The 24,489-nt window shown below is 39.3% G+C and overlaps 2 protein-coding genes across 2 annotated transcripts; one reads left to right on the top strand and one right to left on the bottom strand.

The window, feature by feature from the left end:
- Positions 1-615: 615 nt before the first annotated feature.
- Positions 616-3,911, top strand: aip (aryl hydrocarbon receptor interacting protein). Its single transcript, XM_079277946.1, has 7 exons — positions 616-731; positions 1,321-1,503; positions 1,583-1,771; positions 2,337-2,513; positions 2,662-2,803; positions 3,371-3,600; positions 3,724-3,911. The coding sequence occupies exons 1-7, from the start codon at positions 633-635 to the stop codon at positions 3,727-3,729; spliced, it is 1,026 nt and encodes a 341-aa protein (XP_079134072.1). The 5' UTR covers positions 616-632; the 3' UTR covers positions 3,730-3,911.
- A 1,588-nt stretch (positions 3,912-5,499) lies between these two features.
- On the bottom strand, positions 5,500-9,910 carry cdk2ap2 (cyclin dependent kinase 2 associated protein 2). The gene is made up of 5 exons (XM_079279555.1): positions 9,842-9,910; positions 8,341-8,496; positions 8,128-8,219; positions 7,095-7,215; positions 5,500-6,123 (listed from the first exon to the last, which is right to left on the bottom strand). The coding sequence occupies exons 2-5, from the start codon at positions 8,393-8,395 to the stop codon at positions 6,056-6,058; spliced, it is 336 nt and encodes a 111-aa protein (XP_079135681.1). The 5' UTR covers positions 8,396-8,496; positions 9,842-9,910; the 3' UTR covers positions 5,500-6,055.
- Between the last annotated feature and the right edge of the window lie 14,579 nt (positions 9,911-24,489).

Here is a 24,489-nt window from a genome sequence, read left to right as displayed (position 1 = left end):
GAAACTGGGAGCTGGTTCCATCAGAGAGAAGTTTGATAGCTGATGGCGCATAAGTGGCAAAGCATCAACATTGTGTAAGATGCAGTCACAACACTTTACAGGTGTGAAGTTGAGATCAGAAGATGTGTGGTCGGAGCAAGGGAGACAATCAACTGTTAATTACTTTATTTTAGATATCTAGCAGCGGTTTCTGGCCTATTTAAATTGCAGGAGTCAAACCAGCACTCTTTTTCGCAGTGGCAAGGTGTGGAAAAATTGAGGAAGCCAAGAGATGCACGAACTCTAAAATATTAGGAATAAATTAGATATTTAGCCTGCTGGTATTCTACAATAGTCAAAATCAATCGATTCAGATTTGAAGTAAACTGATTGTGATAACAAAACGGTGTGGAATTTAGACGGCAGATTTAGGTTTACATAAAATAAGAGACAGTGCATCATATAGCGTACTAGTACTTGATTCGTTATGTATATTTTCATGACACTTTTGTGTCTGTTGTTATTGTAGTGAGGCACTCGCGCAGGCTACGTCTAGAGGGCGCTCTGAGGCGCAGAGGGACGTCCCACGAAACGACTCGGTTGGTGGCTTCGGCAAACATCGTCATCTCTCGTTAATTGAGACTCGGTCAAGGATGGAGGAAGAGGCACGCAAGCTTCTCGAGGAAGGAATAGTAAAGAAACTGATAAGTCCTGGTAAAGGAGAGCTATCGACCTTTCCCAATGGAACAAAGGTAAAACTACAGTGTGTCGACGGTTGGAACTGCCCAGTCCAGTCCGCTGAATTAGTTTAAGAAATGCGATGAAGCACTTTAGCTAATGCTACCACTAGCTAGCTAACACAGCAGACTGTCAGATAGATGTTAATGTGAACGTTACAGCAAACCTAATGCGCGTGTACACAGATAACGCTGACAAGCTTGTGAGCTTTGCGCCCTTTGTGGTTGTACAACGTTAGATTTGTTTGCGGCTGCAATTTGTTTTTAGCCGGTTTACATTTTTTTTTTCTTTTTTTTTTTCATCTGATGGAAACACAGGGGGTGGGACAGGATGGCATGTGTTTATGAATGCTGATTGGTCGGCAGACCACATCAATCATTTTTCCTTTGTTGTGATTGGTCAGAATATGATGACTCTCTCCAGGCCTGTCTGATCCGTACAGATTGCTCTTTTGTTTCTAGTAAACAAGCAGAATCGAATGCATCGCGTGTCCTTTAAAAAGTGTATTGCATTCACAACCGTTATTTTAACCGGATAGTTCTGTTGAGCAGTGTGCTGTGTGTGTAATGTTGTCCGTGTTTACGTCCCATCTTTGTTTACCAGGTGGTCTTCCACTACCGCACTAGCCTGTGTGATGGCAAAGTGCTGGATGACTCCAGAACCATGGGGGGCCGCAGCAAACCCATGGAGCTCATCTTGGGCAAGAAGTTTAAACTAGCTGTGTGGGAGAGAGTGGTCATCACCATGAAACAAGGCGAAGTTGCAGAATTCACCTGTGACAATAAGGTCAGTGAGCTGGACATTTGGGATGAAGTGGCAATCTTGTTCTTTCTGTGTGCATTTACCAATTCTGTTCACCCGTCAGCACACGGCACTATATCCGCTCGTGTCCCAGTCCCTGAGAAACATCAGTGCTGGTAAGGACCCCCTGGAAGGCCAGAGGCACTGCTGCGGCATTGCTCAGATCCACTCCCACCACTCTCTGGGGCACAAGGACCTGGATCAGCTTCAGGCCAGTCAGCAGCCTCTCGTCTTCAGCATCGAGCTGCTGGAGGTGAGCCCACAGTTTAATATTAATGGTGCTCATTTTATTGGGTTGCATTCAGGTTTACAAACTCAAACTGTGTTGTTTTATTTATTTTTTCTATTGTATCACCAACACAATACCTAAGTTTTGGTCCCAATACCCTTTTTTATAATATCTTACTTTGACATATATAAACCTTTTTTTTCCAAACCATTTTTTGTGGAAAAAAAGAAGCAAAAGTTCTCACAAATCAAGTGTGAAATCAAAGTTGTTCCATATGCATGAGGGTGACAACAACATATTATAAACACCTATCGATATCATGTAGTCCAATATGACACCCCTTTGGTCTCAATTGTTGTAACACAATTTAAGCAAAAGCTGAAATGTATAAGGCTTATTCCTAAGACACGATTCCTAGGCACGGATATTGTAATGAATTGCATTCGACTGTAGATGTGCATCTAATAAACTTCTAATGTAATTTATATGTACAATAAAGAGTTGCAATTTGCCTCACACAACTACAGTTATATTCCCCTACAGTGTGAGCTCCCACTGCCACTGATCTTCTCTCTTTTCCTCTGCTCAGGTTCTGACTCCAGGATCGTTCCAGCTTGACGTGTGGGCCATGACAGACGAAGAGAAACTCGAGCTCGTGCCTCAGATCCATGAGGAGGGCAACATGCTTTTCAAAAAGGGCCAAATTAAGGAAGCCACAGAGAAGTACTACAATGGCATTGCCTGCCTCAAAAATCTACAGATGAAGGTTCGAGCACAGTTAAATACGAGCTAATAAAGATCAGATCAGATCTGGTTTTTATAATATACCATTATAATATACCAGTATAAACACTGAAATATGCAATAAAATGCATTCTGTAACTCCTCTCTGTGACTTTGGTCTCGCCTTTCAGGAGCACCCTGGTGACGAAGTATGGGTGAAGTTGGACCACATGATAACACCACTGCTCCTCAACTACTGCCAGTGCAAGCTACTCCAGGGCCAGTACTACGAAGTCATCGAACACTGCACATCCATAGTCTTCAAATATGAGGGTAAGGCTTTGTTGTTGGTGCTGTACATGCTAGATTGATTCAAATGTAATGAAGCTTAAACAACTAAGTTTTTTCAGGGTTTATGAGTCTGCCACACGAGTGTACTGTACAGGGATGGCTAAATCATGTGGCCAAAAGACTCCTCCTTTAAATTGCATGATTTTATTAACTTACCATTATTCAACCGTTTAAAACAAGTTGGGAAGAATGTGAAGTCATCGAACCTGCTTTTGCTACCATGCTACGTGACTTGGGGGTGTGTTCATAGCATTTCCATAGCATAACCCGAGAGCACCTTGTTCAAAGTACTCTTATCTATAAACTACCATCTGAAAGTTATTATGATCCTGAACATAACATCACAACATATCTGTTTTAGGGAGCTCTGACAGCCTATAGCTTATTTTAAGATTAGGGAAAGTATGAGAATGTTGAAATCATTTTACAGGACATTTGACTTTTTTCTGTAATTTTTCATGCTGTTTTCCAGGATGCGTAGGAGCTCTGATTTATGTGCAAATTAAGAATTTGTATACATTATTTTTTTTGTGTCCCCCTTCCTAACAGACAACGTGAAGGCCTTCTACAAGCGAGCTAAGGCCCACGCTGCAGTGTGGAATGAGACGGAGGCCCGAGCAGACTTTGACAAGGTGTTGGAGCTGGACCCCTCTCTGGGACCGTCTATCGCCAAGGAGCTGAAGACCATGGAGGAGAAGATCCGCACCAAAGAGAAAGAGGAAAAGGGTCGCTACAAAGACCTATTCAACTACAACGCAACACCAGCCACTGCCACTACAGTCAGTCTACCTCGAGTTTTATTTCTGTAAACTCTTATCTGTCCCCTGGATATTCATATGAAGCTCATTTGTCATAACATAATGCAGAAATTCAAAGAAGTGTCTGCTCTTCTGTCCTCACAGGGTTGAATCTCACAGTGGGTTGGAACAAGAGGATGCCTGTGAATTTCAAAAGAGGAGGAGGAAACCGCGCTGACTGGTGTTTTAAGTTTTTAATCCATGCATCCGAGCCGAATACTGTTGCCACTCAGCCCTCCATGGAACACGCAAACATATTCTCACAGGAGTCCGGTCATACACGCAAAGCCATGCGCGCATATATATATATATATATATATATATATATATATATATATATATATATATATATATATATATATATATATATATATATATATATATATACACTAAGGTGCAATTTGCATTCCTGCCTTACTCCCTCTATCAAAGTAATATTCAGCCCTTGATTAAGGCAGGCTGACATAACCATAGGTATGTACTGGCTAACGGCATCATTATTTTAGGGCGTCATAGTTTTCTAAAGTAAACTCTTTTCTTTACTTAGCCCGCTACTACCTACACCATGTTATCTGTAGCAACATTTTTCACAGGATTTGCTGCAAAGATTTTTTCTTTTTTTTCTTAGAAATGAGTAGTTTAAGCATTTTATGTTGTCTTGCTTTCTCTGAAATATGTGCAGCGCTGATAATCCTAACATTACTAATTTTAGGAGCGATTACAATGGATTCCCGATACCATGGAATACTTTTTTTCTGTGCACAAGGAACGTCATGTACTCACATCCACACCTCTGCCTTCCACGCCAGACCCGCTCTTCCTTCTAACAGCGGAAGCACTGGAGTAAGCAGCAGACCGTTCTCCTGGTAGATGCGACTGGGAAACCAAGCTGTCTTGTGACAATCATTCTACAACACGCATGGACTTGTCTTTGCTTTCTCCTTTGTACTCATTTCATATATATATGTAAGACCTATATCATCATATAGTTTTTGTCACGATGTACTCAACAAAGCCCTTACTATCTCCTTCACTTGCTCATAAAGAGCTTCTCATCTCTCTTCTTGTGAAGCAGCTGGTTAGTTAGGCCGTGAAACGTTATTGAGGTTGTGATAAATGTAAATGACAATAAATTTGTGTTTATCCCCCGGTTTTGCATTTTACGTCAATATATTTGTGACATGCACACACGTGATTTGTAACGGAACAGTTTGCATCGCATCCTAGAGTAAAAGATGTTCAAAATATTTTAAAAAGAGCTCAATAAGGAAAAGGCCCTTTTTACAGCAGACATTTTGACATGTCACAGCAAGGTTAACGAGTGCAATTGATTAAAATTAATTACGGCCCCATTCAATTTGTGTCACAGCTGTTCCAGTATGCTGGCGTGCACAATTCCGTCCTGAAGAAGCCTAAATATAACAGGGCTGTAATTAATGTTATTACTTACACCTGTGTTCAACCTGCAAAGACAGATGCTGTGAAAAGGCCTTTTATTCAGAGCAAATCCACGATTAGTGGATTGTCTTCTGATAGCTCAATGAGGCGAGACGCTCGGATAACACACAGAGGGAGTGTGACTTCATTCTCTAATTAGGTAGACATGACTACCTTCACATAGCAAATACTGGTAGTTTGCTGCTATTGATGCTCTGAATGTCAGAGAACGTTTAGAGAAATCTTGGCAGAAGGTGCACTTGGGGCCTTCAACAGTTGAGTATTTATTTAGCTCAGTGCCATGAAGAGTCTCTTTAATTCAATGAAAAACATTTAATATGGTGTCTCATCTCTGCCCGCAGTATAACTAAAATAGCAGTTCCCTGGCAACCTATTAAACATGTTTCACAGATGAAACACACTGAAAGTTGTTTTTTTCTGTTATTTAATTAAGATATACATACATAACTGCAAAAATCCGGTTTACAAAATTTCCATTACTAACAAATTGACTTGATGTACAGTGTTTTTTGGGATTGAGAAACATGTAACAAAATATGAAAACAAAGCAAGGATGGATAGAAATGGGGTATATTCAAAATGTCCATATTAACAAAAGAATATTCAGTGGTTGCAGAGTGATAATCAAAAAAAAAAAACTTGAACGATGGTGCAGCTGGAACATTGATTTCATGATTGAAAAACCCCAACTTTCATGGTCAAAATAATATTTTCCCATCCATTCGAGTAAGGTTTTCACCCACAGCTTAACTTTAAAATGCGTAGAAATTCACCACACTAATTTCAAAATGGATACAAAACTGCATTTTGCATACACAGAAAGTTTGTGATGAGCAAAATGGTGTGGTGGAATGCAGGGAACAGTGGAGACAAGGAGGACATAATGCACCTATAAAAAGCTGGCGAGGAAAACAGACGATGGGGATCTCGATGAGGACAGTTTTTTATCAGGGAGGAGTGAGGGGAGCTTCTGAAAAGGTTATGTGCGGGCGCTTCTCTCCGTCTCTGCAAGACACTCCCTGACCAGTGCACGGGCATGGATTATACCTGAAGACAGACACAAGGTGCAAGGAGGCATTAAATCAACAGTTTGATATTAATGATATTCATTGCTACAATAAGTGGTAGCAATTTCTGTCTGAGTATACCTCAACTAAAAAAATGTAATGCATCCAAGACAGTCTTTATTGCTATGATAACCATAGGCCTGCAGGAAAACTGCAGGCCAAGTTAAAGGCAAAATTGGGTTCAGCCGTCTGTCCACCTGTTCAATTTACACGACTGAAGCTTCTAATGCTTGTGATTCTACTTCAATCACGGCAGTCTATTACTTCTATATATCTTCATAACTATCCATCTGAATTTAAAAACGGAGCATACAATGGGAGTAGCATAATAATCATTTCCTTCTCATATTTTGTTGACAGTGGCCTTACTTCCTCTTTGTTCGGTGTCCACACATCAAAAGTTTTTCTTTTTATTTGTTTGGCTTTGCTTTTGACTTTCTTTAAATCCAAAGCAAATTACAATTAATGGTGCATGTTGTTTTTCAGTTACCATAACCATCTACAAAACATATTGAGTTTAACGTTCGTATCTCACACATCTGACAACCAGCAACAGGGTTTTGATCTACAGGTGTTTATTAGAAAAACTTCTTTCCCACTCTGAAATTACACACAGTTTCACCGATGTCAGAGTTTTCCACTAGCACATAATTATAGCATTTGTATACAGAGGAAGCTTTTTAAAGAGGAAAATTCCTAGACCTGTGAAGATGAAGTTAAAAATCTGTGTGTAAAGTGTTAATATTTACTGATAAAACTGTCTTACACTTACTTGGTATTTGTGTGTAGCATACATTTGTGAATATTACAAATTATTGTCCACATTTGTAATCTTATTTTTCATTTGTGACCCCATCAGTACTTTTATGAACTATTCATGATACTCAGCACACACAAATCCTGACTTGCACTGAGATCAGGTACTGTGTCTATTTGACAAGTTAAGTATACCTCTCTTTAGCCTCTCCATGGCACTCTTACTCCCAGCGTATGTAGGCCGGATCTCACGGCTCATCTCCTCAATGACAGACAGAAGCTCACTGTAGGTGGATCCTTGAGACACTTTGACAGGCTGTTTGTGTCGTTTCACAAACATGTGTCATGTTTGGGGGAGAAAAAAAAATAGAGTATCAAGACTTGTCACAGCTAGAAAATGATAACAATTTAAAAACATGCTTTTTTTGAAGACTCATGCACTCAAATCAGCCACCCCCTTGGCTATCACAACACGCACATATTAGACACATGCATATGCAGCTGCCTCACAGTAACAGCCTTCTAGATCTGTCAGTATTTACTGTCCTTAATTTGAGGCATTATTAATAAATGTATATACTTTGCAGGTATTCAGCTGCTATAGCCCTAGTGAGGGAATTCATGCAAAGTGGCTGACAAAGTCATAACATCAATTACAAGCTCTTGACCTGCACAGGCCCACATTAAAAACATCATTAAGAGTGGTTGTGGTTTGATTATTGGTTAACTTGTAATATGTATGTATTTAGGGGTGGGCAATATATTGAAAATACTTAATGTGCTGTGGCTTGTTCTAAGTGGGATGTAGTAAATTACTATATTGAGGGAGAAAGTGAAGCGCCGAAGTGAGTTTATACGTGTTGTCAGAACTGACTACAAAATAAAAGGGATCTTTTGGTAAACATGATAGGCAATTTACCATTCTTTCAATATATCAAATAATAGGGGCAATTGTGTGAATAACTATTCCAAATTAATGATAAAGAATACATTTCCAAAGACCAGTTTCACTTCAAAATAAAAGCAAACCGCTCAGGACATTTTGGTGTGGAATTTCAAAATTAAAGAAAAAATACAATCTGTGTTCCTTCTAAATTCAGATTAGTTTATTACAATGATCATGCTGGTATGACCATATATAAAAGGGTTAGATCAAAAAGTTATGCTATTTGAGAGAAAATATAACAAAGACAACGCGACAGCATGAATAACTGTACTTCAGACATACCTGAACAAAGCCCATGGAGGGTGGGCCAAAGTCACTAAAAGCCGGCCTGAAGTTTGATGACGAGGGCAGGGATGGAGAGGGCACAGAGGAGCCTAGACAGAAGATGGGAACAGATGTGACACACTATGGTTGAAACTTGTAACACCAAGAATCATCCATAACACAGATGTCAATGGGCCAATAACTGCATGTCCAACTGAGTGGTGTTAGAACCTGGAGGTGTGTGGTTGGAGCCGGAGGGCGCAGGAGCAATGGGTTTGTAACTCATTGCGATTTCAGCAGGCAGCTCCCCATACGCCGCGCCGCTTCCTTCGGCCCCGTCAACCCGGTGCTTATACAGCTTTACTGGTGGTGGTGAGCTCCTAAGAGCTGATTTTAAAAGACGACAAACGCAAACACACACACAGAAACACATTAAAAGATGATCATGTCAAATGTATATTCATCCTCAGAATGATAAAGGGAGCTACGGTGTGCAGTTATAAGGGCAGTGAATATCATTTTGTTGGTGTTTTTAGTGCCTTTACAAACAGACTGCAGAGATGACAGAGAAACACTAAGGTCCCTGACCTGGACTCAAACCAGCGATGCTGTGGTTCATGCTATGCGATTCATCCCTTAGCTAAGGAGGTGCCCGTAAAGTTCAATTATAACATCTGAACTTTGGAGTGATGCTTTGAACTGAGTTAAGAATCAGAATCAGAATCAGCTTCATTGGCCATGTATGCGTACGCATATATGGAATTTGGCTCCGGTTTCCACTCCGCTCTCAATGTACAGACACTATTTTACAATAAACAAGAAAAAATATATAAAGAATAAAAAAGGGCAGCAAATAATTAGAAGAGATGTAGGTATAAACATTTAACAGCTATATACAATATAAGTATAAGCTTCATGCTCACTGTCCTTGAAGTTGCATTTACCTTCAGACCATCAGACTTGCAAGTAGTTCGTCATATTTCATGATAACAATTAGTGTCCAAGTATTCAGCTGTAGTAAGCCGTTACAAATAAGTTACATTATCTGTAACGAAGATTCCCTTTTTACAGTTCAAATGTATTAGAAAATCAGAGGAAATGCTGCTGCTTTTCTATCCATAAGAACCCTCTGAGGTCATGTGGTAGTGGCCACAAGTAATCATTTATTTACCAAGCACCACATTATACAGCTTGTACTTTATTATCTTGTTTTCCTGTTTCTGTCCTGCAATTTCCTTTTGAAGTGTTTCCGTCCTTTTTAAACACGTGCTACATGTTGCATTTCCTGCTGTATTTAACAATTGTTCGTGCATTTTGAAAGCATTATTTTGAGTTGTGCTACCTGAATGAACATTAACCACATTAATGCATTTATTTCGTCTCATTTATGAGCTATGAATATGATATGAATTTGACTTGTTCGGTTGTGTGTGTGTCCGGGTTGAGGATTGTGAGTAAGATCGGTCAGTACTAATTGGAGCCAGGTGGTGCGGAGTGAAACGAAAGCTGACGTTAGCTTTAGAGGAAGGAGCCAAGCTAACCACTACTTGGTGATGTTAGCTAGATTAGCTAACAGTCGCCGGTTAGCATAACAACATAAGTAGGACGCAAGGAAACAGTCGTGAGGCAACATTGATAATCTATATACAGACAGTGAAGGATACGAAGGTTATTTACACGTGTGTCCATTGAGAAGACCAGAAATGATTCAAAAGAGTGTTATTTTAATTACCTTTATAAGGAGACTAGAAATCCTCTGGGGGAAGCGAGACTCTCTTCCCTGAGTGAGTCTGCGCAGTAGAGAAGCGTAGTGTACTACTGTTTTGTTTTTTTACTTTTAGAGCGATGCAATTGGATGACGGACAAACGTATGTATATGGAAGCCCATTTCTGCCACTGTGAGGAAAAAATACAGATCCTGTAAGTCATTATAATGAGATACTATCTCATAATTATGACTTAGCATCTCATAATTCTGACTTACTATCTCATAATAATGAGATACTATCTCATAATAATGACTGAGCATCATCATAATTATGACTTACTATCTCATAGTAAGTCATAATTATGAGATGCTAAGTCATTATTTTGAGATCGTATCGCATTATAATGACTTACAGGATCTGCATTTTTTCCTCACAGTGGTGGAAATGGGCTTCCAGATATTCATCACAAGGAATCTCCACAGTGCCAAACATAAAATAGAAGACTTACACGCAAACACAAATAAATTAGTTGAATATGTAAATCGATGTATATCTTATTTGATCAGTCACAGGTATCCACATATACCGCATTGTCAGAGAGTGACGTTTTGGCAATCGTGTTGTCCTTGTTGCATTCATTCCGATGAAGCATATTGAAATGAGAGAGAGAGAGAGAGAGAGAGAGAGAGAGAGAGAGAGAGAGAGAGAGAGAGAGAGAGAGAGAGAGAGAGAGAGAGAGAGAGAGTTAAATGACTGTAGGGTCTGGATGGCATGTTAGGTATTGTACATCTGAAGAATACACATAATGTGGGACTGAGTTGAGCTTTATGCAGTGTCTGGGGAGAGTGATCTGTTTGGAGACCAATAACAAGGACAACACACACACAGTTAGATAAAAAAAACAGTCAACAATAAGTAAGGTATTTGTTTTATTTTTTTCTTTGAAATTAAATTGAAAGCCTTTTTTCTGTCCTTGCACTTAAAACTATTCAGAATAGGAATTAGTTTTATTCAAGTATGTTTGCACATACAAGGAATCTGACTCAGCTGGACAGATAAAGGTAAAAAACTAGACAGGAGTGTTTTGTACACAAGTAGTGGACAATATGTGTAAATATAGGAGTAAATATGTATACTCCTATACAGAGTACATATTTATAGAAAGCGATGACGATCAATCAAATAGAAAATAAAACACCTATATTTAAGTCAAAGTTCTGTAAGTTGTAAGCAAAACACGTAGTACAAGACCTCAGTTTAAGTTCAAAACCCACTTCTTCTGTAAATAAGATGACATACTGTCAGCTTGCAGCTTAAACCACTGGGCGTAATGGTGCCTGTATTTCTTTTGGCCACCAGAGGTTGTGAAGAGGGTGTTCCAGGTTCCCTCCATCTTGCCGTCATGATACCTGCAGTCCATGACTGTACCCAGTGAGCACTAACCCGGATTTCAAATTCAAATTCAAATCAAAAAATGATAGTGTTGCAAATCACGTTTTAATCTGGTCTAAGCGTTCAACGTCTACAAATAGTCTGCGAAAAAACTTTCACTTTTGAACGTTTTTTCAACGTCGGGCATAGACGTCTTTTAAACGTCTTTTGAACCAAAAAATGCTCACTGGGTATTGTACTGAGAAGTGAGTTTGAGGATTTTAAAATGCTAAACAAGACCTTGAACATCATTCTGTATTCATGTGCCTGTGAGGTGTTAATAAACCATAAATATAGTATCTCAAAACTAAATGAACATCTCATTTATCTGCAAAACAGCGAATGGAATGGGCCACATCATTTTGTGGCTTCTCATTTTACTGGTTTTCTCACATCATGCTACTTGATCTTAAACGCTAACCAAGGAGCAAAACACTTGAATTAATCAGCAAAAACGTAATCAACACTTAATTGTGGATTTCCATGTGGAAGTATTATGCAGCTCATTCATCAATGCATGCAATCAGCTAGAGTAGCGGTTATCGTCGTCACTCCCAAAGACTGGATCAGGACCCACAGGACGGTCGCAGGAGATGTTGGTACAAAATACATTTGCGTAATGTCTTCCATAGTGTTTTATCTAGCATTTGTATTCGTACCATACCTTTAATACTGCGGCCAAGTCAGCAGACACTCAGATCTCTGTGGTCAACTCAGCAGACACTTAAATTGTAGTGCACCTATACGCTGAAACTTACGGTAAATGCATTCAAACGGCACAGATCGGGAGCGAGCGAAGGACTTTGCAAAGTTAGCGGAAAGATTAACGTGAGACAACTTCCGGTTTTCTACAGAAGAACATCCGGTTTTCAGAATGAGATACCAACAAAGTATACATATTGCAAAATGAAATGAGATTAAATTAATTATATTCACATCAAGTATAAAACATGCTACCTGCATCTCCTGAGTTAAAGGGAAAATACACCTAAATTGTGCGTAAAGTGTCTTTATTCTTTGATTTGAGGGTTGCTGGAAGTTAATAATACCTGACTGACAGTCAATTGAGATATTTTACGAAGCAAAAACTCTGAACTGAATTTGTATCTTCAAATGGTGTTGTAACCAAGTGGAAATGACGGGGTGTAACTATTGGGTCCGCCAGACCGGTAATGAGGTGCACGGTCCTGATTAGGTGAAAAGAGGCACCTGCTGGCAACTCGCGTCCTGTGTCTTTCTCTCCGCCGTCACGAGCGGCTGTGCTGAATCTGCTCTCTGTCTCCGCCGCCACAAGCAGGGGGGGGGGGCGAGTCCACCTGCTTTCTCTCCCACAACAAGCGGAGACGTATCGTGAGGCCGCATACGTTGCGTCAGTAGCGCAGTGTCTGAGAGGCGTCAGTTACGGAGGGGACAGCGTGTGTTTGGGGGATGGCTGTTTCAGAGCTTCCTGCAGTGCACCCAATGGTAGCTGGGAGGGAATCCAAGTGGGGGTGGCTGGGTTGCTGAACAGTTAGTGGGACGCTGCCTTGGTCTTTTGTCTTGTTTATTTGGCTTTAAATTGTTTGTGATGCCTATCTTATCGCATGGTCTGTGAACTCCTCCTGCCTGCTAAACCAGCTGTCACTGGTTACTCCACATAGTTTTGTACCAATAAAGCATTTATATTTTTATAACACTGCTTCCTGTGTGAATGTGCCTTTACGCTGTTGTGAACCGGGTCTCTGTGGTAACTGGGTGCTACAGTATCTTCAATCTTCTTAAGGTGCTATCAAAATGTTTTTCTCAATAATTCCACACAATGACCAATGCATATATGTTCGGGACAAAGATGGGTAATATCACAATGTTGAAGGTGCTATAAAAACTATTTTCTCAATAAGCCCAGACAATGACTGATATGTATGTGTTGAGGACATCGTTGACTCCGCCCATACTGAAAATTAGACATTTTTACTGTCCTAATTTGGAGATATTTCATAGTAAAAGTCATACATTTGAAATGAATAAATCTCGAAAAAGAGAATTCAGTTTTTGCTTTGTAAAATATCTTAATTGACTGTCAATCAGGTATTATTAACTTCCAGCAACCCTCAAATCAAAGAATAAAGACACTTTACGCACAATTTAGGTGTATTTTCCCTTTAACTCAGGAGATGCAGGTAGCATGTTTTATACTTAATGTGAATATAATTCATTTAATCTCATTTCGTTATGCAATATGTATACTTTGTTGGTATCTCATTCTGAAAACCGGATGTTCGTCTGTAGAAAACAGGAAGTTGTCTCACGTTAATCTTTCCGCTAACTTTGCAAAGTCCTTCACTCGCTCCCGATCTGTGTCGTTTGAATGCGTTTACCGTAAGTTTCAGCGTATAGGTGCACTCACTACAATTTAAGTGTCTGCTGAGTTGACCACGGAGATCTGAGTGTCTGCTGACTTGACCACAGTCCTTTAATGCACATGACGAAGCCAAGTGTTTAAATTGTTCCCATAATTGTAGTATAGCCTACTTATAACATTGAATCTAATATAAAAGACGAGAGTACATTCTGTTTGTTTAAGCAACGTATCCTCATGGTTCTCATGATGTCTTGCGAAAAAGTTACTCCGCGTTTTTCGTGCATTTTCTTACGAAAGTCCAGCAACATGTGTCAATTTTTCGTCTTGTTACATGAGTACAGTCTTTTGAAAATAAACTTCACAGTAAACAACCTATTGCGCTTAAAGGAACAAAACTATTTTGTTGGGTTCAGGAAAAGATCGTGGATTGGGTTGAAATCATTTAGGAAGGGGTGTTACTTAAGTCCGGAAGTCTTACACTGTCTTACACTTACTTGGTATTTGTGTGTAGCATACATTTGTGAATATTACAAATTATTGTCCACATTTGTAATCTTATTTTTCATTTGTGACCCCATCAGTACTTTTATGAACTATTCATGATACTCAGCACACACAAATCCTGACTTGCACTGAGATCAGGTACTGTGTCTATTTGACAAGTTAAGTATACCTCTCTTTAGCCTCTCCATGGCACTCTTACTCCCAGCGTATGTAGGCCGGATCTCACGGCTCATCTCCTCAATGACAGACAGAAGCTCACTGTAGGTGGATCCTTGAGACACTTTGACAGGCTGTTTGTGTCGTTTCACAAACATGTGTCATGTTTGGGGGAGAAAAAAAAATAGAGTATCAAGACTTGTCACAGCTAGAAAATGATAACAATTTAAAAACATGCTTTTTTTGAAGACTCATGCACTCAAATCAGCCACCCCCTTGGCTATCACAACACGCACATATTAGACACATGCATATGCAGCTGCCTCACAGTAACAGCCTTCTAGATCTGTCAGTATTTACTGTCCTTAATTTGAGGCATTATTAATAAATGTATATACTTTGCAGGTATTCAGCTGCTATAGCCCTAGTGAGGGAATTCATGCAAAGTGGCTGACAAAGTCATAACATCAATTACAAGCTCTTGACCTGCACAGGCCCACATTAAAAACATCATTAAGAGTGGTTGTGGTTTGATTATTGGTTAACTTGTAATATGTATGTATTTAGGGGTGGGCAATATATTGAAAATACTTAATGTGCTGTGGCTTGTTCTAAGTGGGATGTAGTAAATTACTATATTGAGGGAGAAAGTGAAGCGCCGAAGTGAGTTTATACGTGTTGTCAGAACTGACTACAAAATAAAAGGGATCTTTTGGTAAACATGATAGGCAATTTACCATTCTTTCAATATATCAAATAATAGGGGCAATTGTGTGAATAACTATTCCAAATTAATGATAAAGAATACATTAGTGAGCACTAACCCGGATTTCAAATTCAAATTCAAATCAAAAAATGATAGTGTTGCAAATCACGTTTTAATCTGGTCTAAGCGTTCAACGTCTACAAATAGTCTGCGAAAAAACTTTCACTTTTGAACGTTTTTTCAACGTCGGGCATAGACGTCTTTTAAACGTCTTTTGAACCAAAAAATGCTCACTGGGTATTGTACTGAGAAGTGAGTTTGAGGATTTTAAAATGCTAAACAAGACCTTGAACATCATTCTGTATTCATGTGCCTGTGAGGTGTTAATAAACCATAAATATAGTCTCTCAAAACTAAATGAACATCTCATTTATCTGCAAAACAGCGAATGGAATGGGCCACATCATTTTGTGGCTTCTCATTTTACTGGTTTTCTCACATCATGCTACTTGATCTTAAACGCTAACCAAGGAGCAAAACACTTGAATTAATCAGCAAAAACGTAATCAACACTTAATTGTGGATTTCCATGTGGAAGTATTATGCAGCTCATTCATCAATGCATGCAATCAGCTAGAGTAGCGGTTATCGTCGTCACTCCCAAAGACTGGATCAGGACCCACAGGACGGTCGCAGGAGATGTTGGTACAAAATACATTTGCGTAATGTCTTCCATAGTGTTTTATCTAGCATTTGTATTCGTACCATACCTTTAATACTGCGGCCAAGTCAGCAGACACTCAGATCTCTGTGGTCAACTCAGCAGACACTTAAATTGTAGTGCACCTATACGCTGAAACTTACGGTAAATGCATTCAAACGGCACAGATCGGGAGCGAGCGAAGGACTTTGCAAAGTTAGCGGAAAGATTAACGTGAGACAACTTCCGGTTTTCTACAGAAGAACATCCGGTTTTCAGAATGAGATACCAACAAAGTATACATATTGCAAAATGAAATGAGATTAAATTAATTATATTCACATCAAGTATAAAACATGCTACCTGCATCTCCTGAGTTAAAGGGAAAATACACCTAAATTGTGCGTAAAGTGTCTTTATTCTTTGATTTGAGGGTTGCTGGAAGTTAATAATACCTGACTGACAGTCAATTGAGATATTTTACGAAGCAAAAACTCTGAACTGAATTTGTATCTTCAAATGGTGTTGTAACCAAGTGGAAATGACGGGGTGTAACTATTGGGTCCGCCAGACCGGTAATGAGGTGCACGGTCCTGATTAGGTGAAAAGAGGCACCTGCTGGCAACTCGCGTCCTGTGTCTTTCTCTCCGCCGTCACGAGCGGCTGTGCTGAATCTGCTCTCTGTCTCCGCCGCCACAAGCAGGGGGGGGGGCGAGTCCACCTGCTTTCTCTCCCACAACAAGCGGAGACGTATCGTGAGGCCGCATACGTTGCGTCAGTAGCGCAGTGTCTGAGAGGCGTCAGTTACGGAGGGGACAGCGTGTGTTTGGGGGATGGCTGTTTCAGAGCTTCCTGCAGTGCACCCAATGGTAGCTGGGAGGGAATCCAAGTGGGGGTGGCTGGGTTGCTGAACAGTTAGTGGGACGCTGCCTTGGTCTTTTGTCTTGTTTATTTGGCTTTAAATTGTTTGTGATGCCTATCTTATCGCATGGTCTGTGAACTCCTCCTGCCTGCTAAACCAGCTGTCACTGGTTACTCCACATAGTTTTGTACCAATAAAGCATTTATATTTTTATAACACTGCTTCCTGTGTGAATGTGCCTTTACGCTGTTGTGAACCGGGTCTCTGTGGTAACTGGGTGCTACAGTATCTTCAATCTTCTTAAGGTGCTATCAAAATGTTTTTCTCAATAATTCCACACAATGACCAATGCATATATGTTCGGGACAAAGATGGGTAATATCACAATGTTGAAGGTGCTATAAAAACTATTTTCTCAATAAGCCCAGACAATGACTGATATGTATGTGTTGAGGACATCGTTGACTCCGCCCATACTGAAAATTAGACATTTTTACTGTCCTAATTTGGAGATATTTCATAGTAAAAGTCATACATTTGAAATGAATAAATCTCGAAAAAGAGAATTCAGTTTTTGCTTTGTAAAATATCTTAATTGACTGTCAATCAGGTATTATTAACTTCCAGCAACCCTCAAATCAAAGAATAAAGACACTTTACGCACAATTTAGGTGTATTTTCCCTTTAACTCAGGAGATGCAGGTAGCATGTTTTATACTTAATGTGAATATAATTCATTTAATCTCATTTCGTTATGCAATATGTATACTTTGTTGGTATCTCATTCTGAAAACCGGATGTTCGTCTGTAGAAAACAGGAAGTTGTCTCACGTTAATCTTTCCGCTAACTTTGCAAAGTCCTTCACTCGCTCCCGATCTGTGTCGTTTGAATGCGTTTACCGTAAGTTTCAGCGTATAGGTGCACTCACTACAATTTAAGTGTCTGCTGAGTTGACCACGGAGATCTGAGTGTCTGCTGACTTGACCACAGTCCTTTAATGCACATGACGAAGCCAAGTGTTTAAATTGTTCCCATAATTGTAGTATAGCCTACTTATAACATTGAATCTAATATAAAAGACGAGAGTACATTCTGTTTGTTTAAGCAACGTATCCTCATGGTTCTCATGATGTCTTGCGAAAAAGTTACTCCGCGTTTTTCGTGCATTTTCTTACGAAAGTCCAGCAACATGTGTCAATTTTTCGTCTTGTTACATGAGTACAGTCTTTTGAAAATAAACTTCACAGTAAACAACCTATTGCGCTTAAAGGAACAAAACTATTTTGTTGGGTTCAGGAAAAGATCGTGGATTGGGTTGAAATCATTTAGGAAGGGGTGTTACTTAAGTCCGGAAGTTAGCTGATAAATAAACATTTCACGGGGGCACGAATATCAGTCTCCTGGCTCAAAGATCAGTTTTTGTTTGACTCACTCCACTTCCCTTCCAAACCACCCTGCGTGGGTTTATGCGGTCTTTATACTTCTTTGTTCATGATTATGTAGATTACATAAGAATTGATTTTGTGGGATATCTACGAATTACAGGGCATTCATTTACGCTATTAGGTATAGTTAATTCTGTATGCATGAATGCTGTAATAGCCTGGTTTAACTGACAAGAGAAAATAAAAACAAATGTACTAGCATATTATCTGCAATTTGGTTGGTTTATTTGATGTTATTCATAAGGTATTCAACATGTTTTTATGTTTTTAATAACTCACATAATATGAAGTTGTGATATATCAAACAAATATCTCTTCAAAATGGCTGGTTTACCTATTCAAGATTATATTAGGTCATGCAGAAATGGCAGTAAAAATGGTCAGGGACATTAATTTAGGCACAAATTTGTGTTATGTTATCCACCAATACTTTAACTTAAGGCCAAATTAAATAGTTGTCGTCATTTTCAGTATTACCTTGCAGATATGTTTTGACATATACTGTATGATACATTTTTACATGCAGTTTTAGATCTGATGGTGTTTAATTGTCTGTTGTTTAAGCTACGGTCCTAGCCAGGGTATAAACAGCCAGTGACAATCAGTAAGGAGGATTACAGAGAAAATGATGCAGGGTCAGCTAGAGCTGTGGCTTTAAACCTGAAATATATGTCGGGGTTTGTTCAGAGACGTTTAAGCAGACATATGCCCAATTACCATATATTACGGACAAGTATTTGGCTTCACCCTTAGATGCAGACAGCTTAATAGCCTCTGATAATGTGTCTCCATTAAATCTTGAATACCATCATGACTCAGAACTAGAGTAATTGACATTACAGCATAAAAGCATGCATATCTATATCTGTAGAGCTTTGACTTTAAAATTGTATTGTATTATTTTCCACCAGATTGAGCCTTTTTCTCATGTCTAGCCTTTGGGGCTTTGGGGCATTATGCTATTTTCCTGGTATCCAAAGGCTGTACTATGGAGCACTACAGGCCAATGCAGCGTGTGTGTGTGTGTGTGTGTGTGTGTGTGTGTGTGTGTGTGTGTGTGTGTGTGTGTGTGTGTGTGTGTGTGTGCGTGCGTGCGTGTGTGTGTGTGTGTGCGTGTGTGTGTGTGTGTGTGTGTGTGTCTGTGTGTGTCTGTGCATATTGAGAAATAAGTTGAAAGTAGGCCTTCAAACTCAATAGATTAGAATATATTATATATCTCCTAGATGCAAAATATGTTAATGAGTCCCCCCCCCCCCTTTTTTTACTTGAGATTCGTGTATCTCATACTGCACAAAGAATGCACAAAAACAATTTGTGTTCTGGCAAAAGCACCACCATTATGTTGTGGCTGAAATGAAGAGAAGATACGTAGTTCTTGGAATAGCAACCAGCGGGACTGTTTAATGCACACAGTGGCAATTCATAACAAAGTATTAGTTCTTACAGCTTACTCTTATAGTCTAAAGTCAGCCCCTTATGTCACTTTTCACCAATCAAATCCTTCGATTGAACCACACACACAGCACATCTGGTCTCCTCATGATGTCATGCTTTCATGTCCTCGTCTGGGTCAAGATAATACTTTGGCAGAACAAATGATACATGTACGGGAAATATTTGGAATCAATTGGAATGATATATTCCAATTTCTCTGGCGCGTCTTTATCCCAAAGTGCGTTAAGTTCAACATAAGTTATATCAACCGTTCAGAAAATAGGTGATATGATGATTTTCTTCAACAGTGCATATTGAGAAATAAGTGGAAAATAGACCTTCAAACTCAATAGAATAGACTTTATTATACATCTCCTGGATGCAAAATATTTTCATGAGATTTTTCTTGTACCATATACTACTGCTACTACTATAACTACAACTACTGTACTCATTGCCCAGTGCTGCTTCTCTAACAGTAACTCTTTATGATGCTATCTGGTGCCTTTAATATAAGACGCAATCACCTGACAAGTAACATTTCAGTGAGATATAGGGACTTGACGTCAGACAATGCATCTTAAATATGTTACCGTAAGTGAAAAATACTGTAGACTTTCGAGCATTGCAGGCTCACTAGTGAAATATAGCTCAAAATGAGTTCCTGGCTAATTCTAAGATCTCCTTTTATGTTGAAAGGTGTACATATGAAGTCTTCTTTCAAGAAGTCTTACCAAGCAAATTTTGACTTGTTCCTATGGCAAATATCTTTTTTATAGTTAAGCAAAAAACACCTTGTATTCATAAAAAAATACACCTTTCTAAATCTTTATGTTGCAAGAAGGTCAGGTCAGGCTCCATATAGTGAGAAATGTGTCAGATTGCTGCCCTATGTGTGTAGAGACTCATTTCAAACTACACCAGTAGATGAATAAATCACTCACATTTGTACAATGCTGAATAAAAGGTGACACAGCTCAAGCAAGTGAATACCTATTTCAGTCCAAAGGAAAGGTGGAGATCCGTTGACTGAGACATTACTGATTTGCTGGTAAATCAGAGTCTGCTTACGCCAGATATTTCTGATGCGTTAGAACATTTGACAATATTGTTCTGATAGACAATTTCACAGTAGTGCTGTTGTTGTTTGGACAGGTAATTCAGTGTGCAATGCAATGCAGTTTAGATATTTGTCCAACTTGCTAAGACAAATAATTCGATTATAATTCAGGTTTGTGTTAAAAGCCCAATATATTTTTGACAGTGGCTGTCACAATTTGATGAATAGTTTATCCCATTTATAGAAATGCAAATACACTTATACACGTGTAAGAATATGCAGCTACCGGTACATGTCATGAGCGTGGGATATTGAAAGACCAGAAAACCACTTACTCCCATAATTGGCCTTCAGAAACAATTTGCTCTACCTGCACACATGCTTAAAATATAACTGCTGAGAACACGGTCAGCAGGTTGTTTGAGAAATACATGAAAACCTTTCTGAAGGATTTGCCATCTAAGGTAACTGACTCCTGTTCCCTTCACTGAGGTCATCTATTGTCAGCACTTTGTATTCAAGTCCATGAATTACATCTTTGAAGAAAGTCTTATAAAGTCTTGACAGATAGATTAGATATCCACACAATTCTCTTTGCAGAGAACACATTGTATTTTGTCAAAGAAGAAGTGGCCGCCACAAGTTTTGAGAAGTTTTTCCTCGATTTGGGTCGCGGCTTGTCATTAAGGGGTGATGGTGGGTCCCGCAGCCAGACCATGTTGAGAACCACTGCTCTATGCGCAGGTTGAATGTGCTTGGGCTAACATACATCTAAGAGAGGCAACAGTACACATGGTTAGGGTTGCTTTTTATATATTGTTATCTGAAAGTCATGAGTTAATTATGTTTTGTTACGTTTTACCAAATAATGTCATAATAATGGAAAATGATCTATCTAGCTATCTGAAGAAAACAACAATTTACTTCCACATGATAATCAAACAGATAACGGACCCAAAGTCATGGGAAATTACTTTTATTATCCTGAGATAATGGGGGAGTTGAGCTGAATTTTGATGCGTCTTTAAAACAAATCTAGTATACGAGTCTTATTGTATTGTTGTCAGAATGAACTTGATTTTTGGGTTTGTACGGTGTAGAATAGGAATATTTTGTTCCAAACCTCTCGCTAGGATCATTTCAGATCTGCGAAAACTTGTTTTCTTGCCTTTGAAGAGTGAAGACTCCTGTGTGGCCTCAGGCTAGGGAAAGAAAAAAGGAAGGATGAAGAGAGGTGAAAGATCCAAAGGGAATGTCAAAGAAACTGAAATATATATCTGTTTTTACAGTAGACAAGAATTGATAATAAGGAAAACAGCTTATCAATATCAGATGGAGACTAAATTTATGTTGCGTTTGAGTTAAATAAGTGTGTTTAAATCCATCAGTTTCATAAAGGCAACCACTTTAGTTTCTTATTTTCCTGTTACAGTACTTCAGCTAAGGATTCGTGAAATGGGTAATTTATGGTTTGAAAAAGCAAACAAATTGTAAAAGGTAGCTGGACCTTCACCCCAGTTAAGGGGTGAGACACATGATTATTTGGTGGGAAGAATGTGTCCAAAAGATGACACACTCGGTTTAGATGGTGGAAGTCCGCATGGAAACCAGGGAGTTAAATTATTATACTGTGGCATGTCTTATAAGACAGCAGGTATTATGTGTGCAGAAGACTGTGTGTCCATTCAAATTTGAATGCACAAGCATCTCATTAGAAAAAACTGCATTACAAAATGGCAACATTCAATACAAATTATGGTTTTGGCCTCAAAAAAGAGATGAGTTTAATGGGTTATGGAAAAGCCGAATAAATTCTGACATAACATACATTTAACACACAAGGGAGAGGTTTGACAAGTCTTTCTGCCAGAGTGGGTTCATGTTAACCCAAACGATAATCTTTTGCTGAACCTAACCAAGTAGGTTTGTTGCCTAAACCTTGATGAGCTTTCTGGAAGAATGAACTCACAAGAATGATCGGGCTGACTTGTATTGTTTCCGGTTTGTTTTCAGTGGTGGAGTGACATTACCATAGAACCACACAGCTGGCATGGCCAAAAATCTGACTTTAAGTTTCCTTTTCTCATAGTCTTTGGATCTGTGTTGGGTCTGTTCACAGATGTGTTTAATTGTCAAAAAGTTGTTGGTGAAAAGTTGGGTAACTTTGTAGGTATGTTTTTATGAGATTTGTATTTAATCCTGACCAAACATGCTGCTGGGACAGTAAAAGATTGCATGCATCATGGAACGGGGCTCCTGGAAAAGGTTAGGCCAAGACCCCAAGGGTGGTTTATGCAGCACAGCCGCTTTGCACTGCAATCTTTCAAATTTAAGGAGGAACGAAATGTCTTAATGGCATAACATCATTGCTGTTGGTTGATTTTTCCTGTGGGAGACTATCATTCAGCTACAGTTGTAGTGTTACATACGCCAGAGTACATGTGTTTCCATTCTCTTCTTCATCATACAGAGTGATGATGCAAATGATTGTTTTGCTTTTGCACCGGCAATGGCTTTGCTAAATGAATGTTCGTGAATAGAAGACAATAACTGAGCCTTTCTTTGACTTCCTTGATGACTTATTCACTCTAACCGGAAAATTGCAGAAGGAAACACAAGAAACACAAGCTGATCAATCACAGTTTACATGGAACCATCATTTTGTATTGTTTGCTTATAGTAAGTATAAGCAAGGTGCTGCTGAATATAAAAGGCTACATCTTCTTATTCAGACACTCTCAGTCAGATGCTATTCATAAAACTGCCTCGCCATTAGCAATATTCCCAGCATGTACATCTTTAATTAAACCTCGTACTGAAATAATTTCAAAATTATTGAAAGACCCAAAATGCTCATAGCATAAGGGCTGATGCACTCTGTCTTTTTCACTCAAGGAATGAAAGAGTTAACATTTCTCAATCAAATAGTTGCTATAGTTCAAATAAAAGGAGCATTAGTGTGATACAGTGTTGGGAACTAATGGAGCGTGTTTGGGTTATCAGCATTTAAGAAACTGAATTCTTGACATCAATATAATTATTAATGTATGTAACAATTATTAATGATTATTAACAACAACGGGGCACCACCCTGCGAACAGGGACCAATAACCAAACGATAAAACTAAGTCTCATAATTAGTGGTCACTCATAATGTCAATAGTCTGCGTATGACTATACATTCAGTGACAGTGAAGGGTTAAGTTCGAGCACAGGCCACTACATACAATTTCATTACATACATATGCACAAGTAATCACAGACGACTGCTCCTTAAAGTATAACAGAGTTTATTAAATCAAAATAATAAATGATCAGATCAATTAATATTGCAACCAACAAACGCTTATCACACAATTTTATGTCTAATACCTAAAGTCAAATGAATAAAATGGAGGATGTGTGTGTGTGTGTGTGTGTGTGTGTGTGTGTGTGTGTGTGTGTGTGTGTGTGTGAGTGAGCAAAAAGGAGGGGGGAGCGAGGGAACAGCTCAGCGACGTGTGACGTAGTTAGGACGTGGTGACGTCTCTCATGCGTGCGACCCAAAATGGCGGTTAGCCAACAGGGGACCCGGCGTCTACATGTGGTGGCTGTTCAGCACGTAGCTAGATTAGCTCAAAGCTATATGTGTGTGTGAGGCACCCGAGGGCACGTGGTTACCCAAGGGCTGCTGACTATGTGTGTGCAGGTTAGTGAGAGAGAGGGAGCGAAGAGAGAGAGAGAGAGGAGGGGGGTCATGGATCAAACTCTGTGTGTGGTCCGCGTTGTAGTGAGAATGGAGAGCGCTGGCCGTATCGTACACAAAGTGCCGCTGTCGGTAGAACTGCCGGCAGTTATGTACGATAGCCGAGATTCCACATTTCACTCACAGAGCTGATTTAATGAGGAGAGAATATCACACGGAGTGTGATAAAACAAATGAAAATGAATCCCAAACAAAACAGATCTTCATCACTGCGGTGAGATGAGGATTGTTTTCCTATCACCCCGAAACTCGGTCGGCGACACGAAGTTCCAGCCACCATAGGTTC

The sequence above is a fragment of the Melanostigma gelatinosum genome (genome assembly GCF_949748355.1).
Source record: "Melanostigma gelatinosum genome assembly, chromosome: 11".
Lineage (NCBI taxonomy): Eukaryota > Metazoa > Chordata > Actinopteri > Perciformes > Zoarcidae > Melanostigma > Melanostigma gelatinosum.
This window is presented reverse-complemented; position numbering and strand designations above follow the sequence as displayed.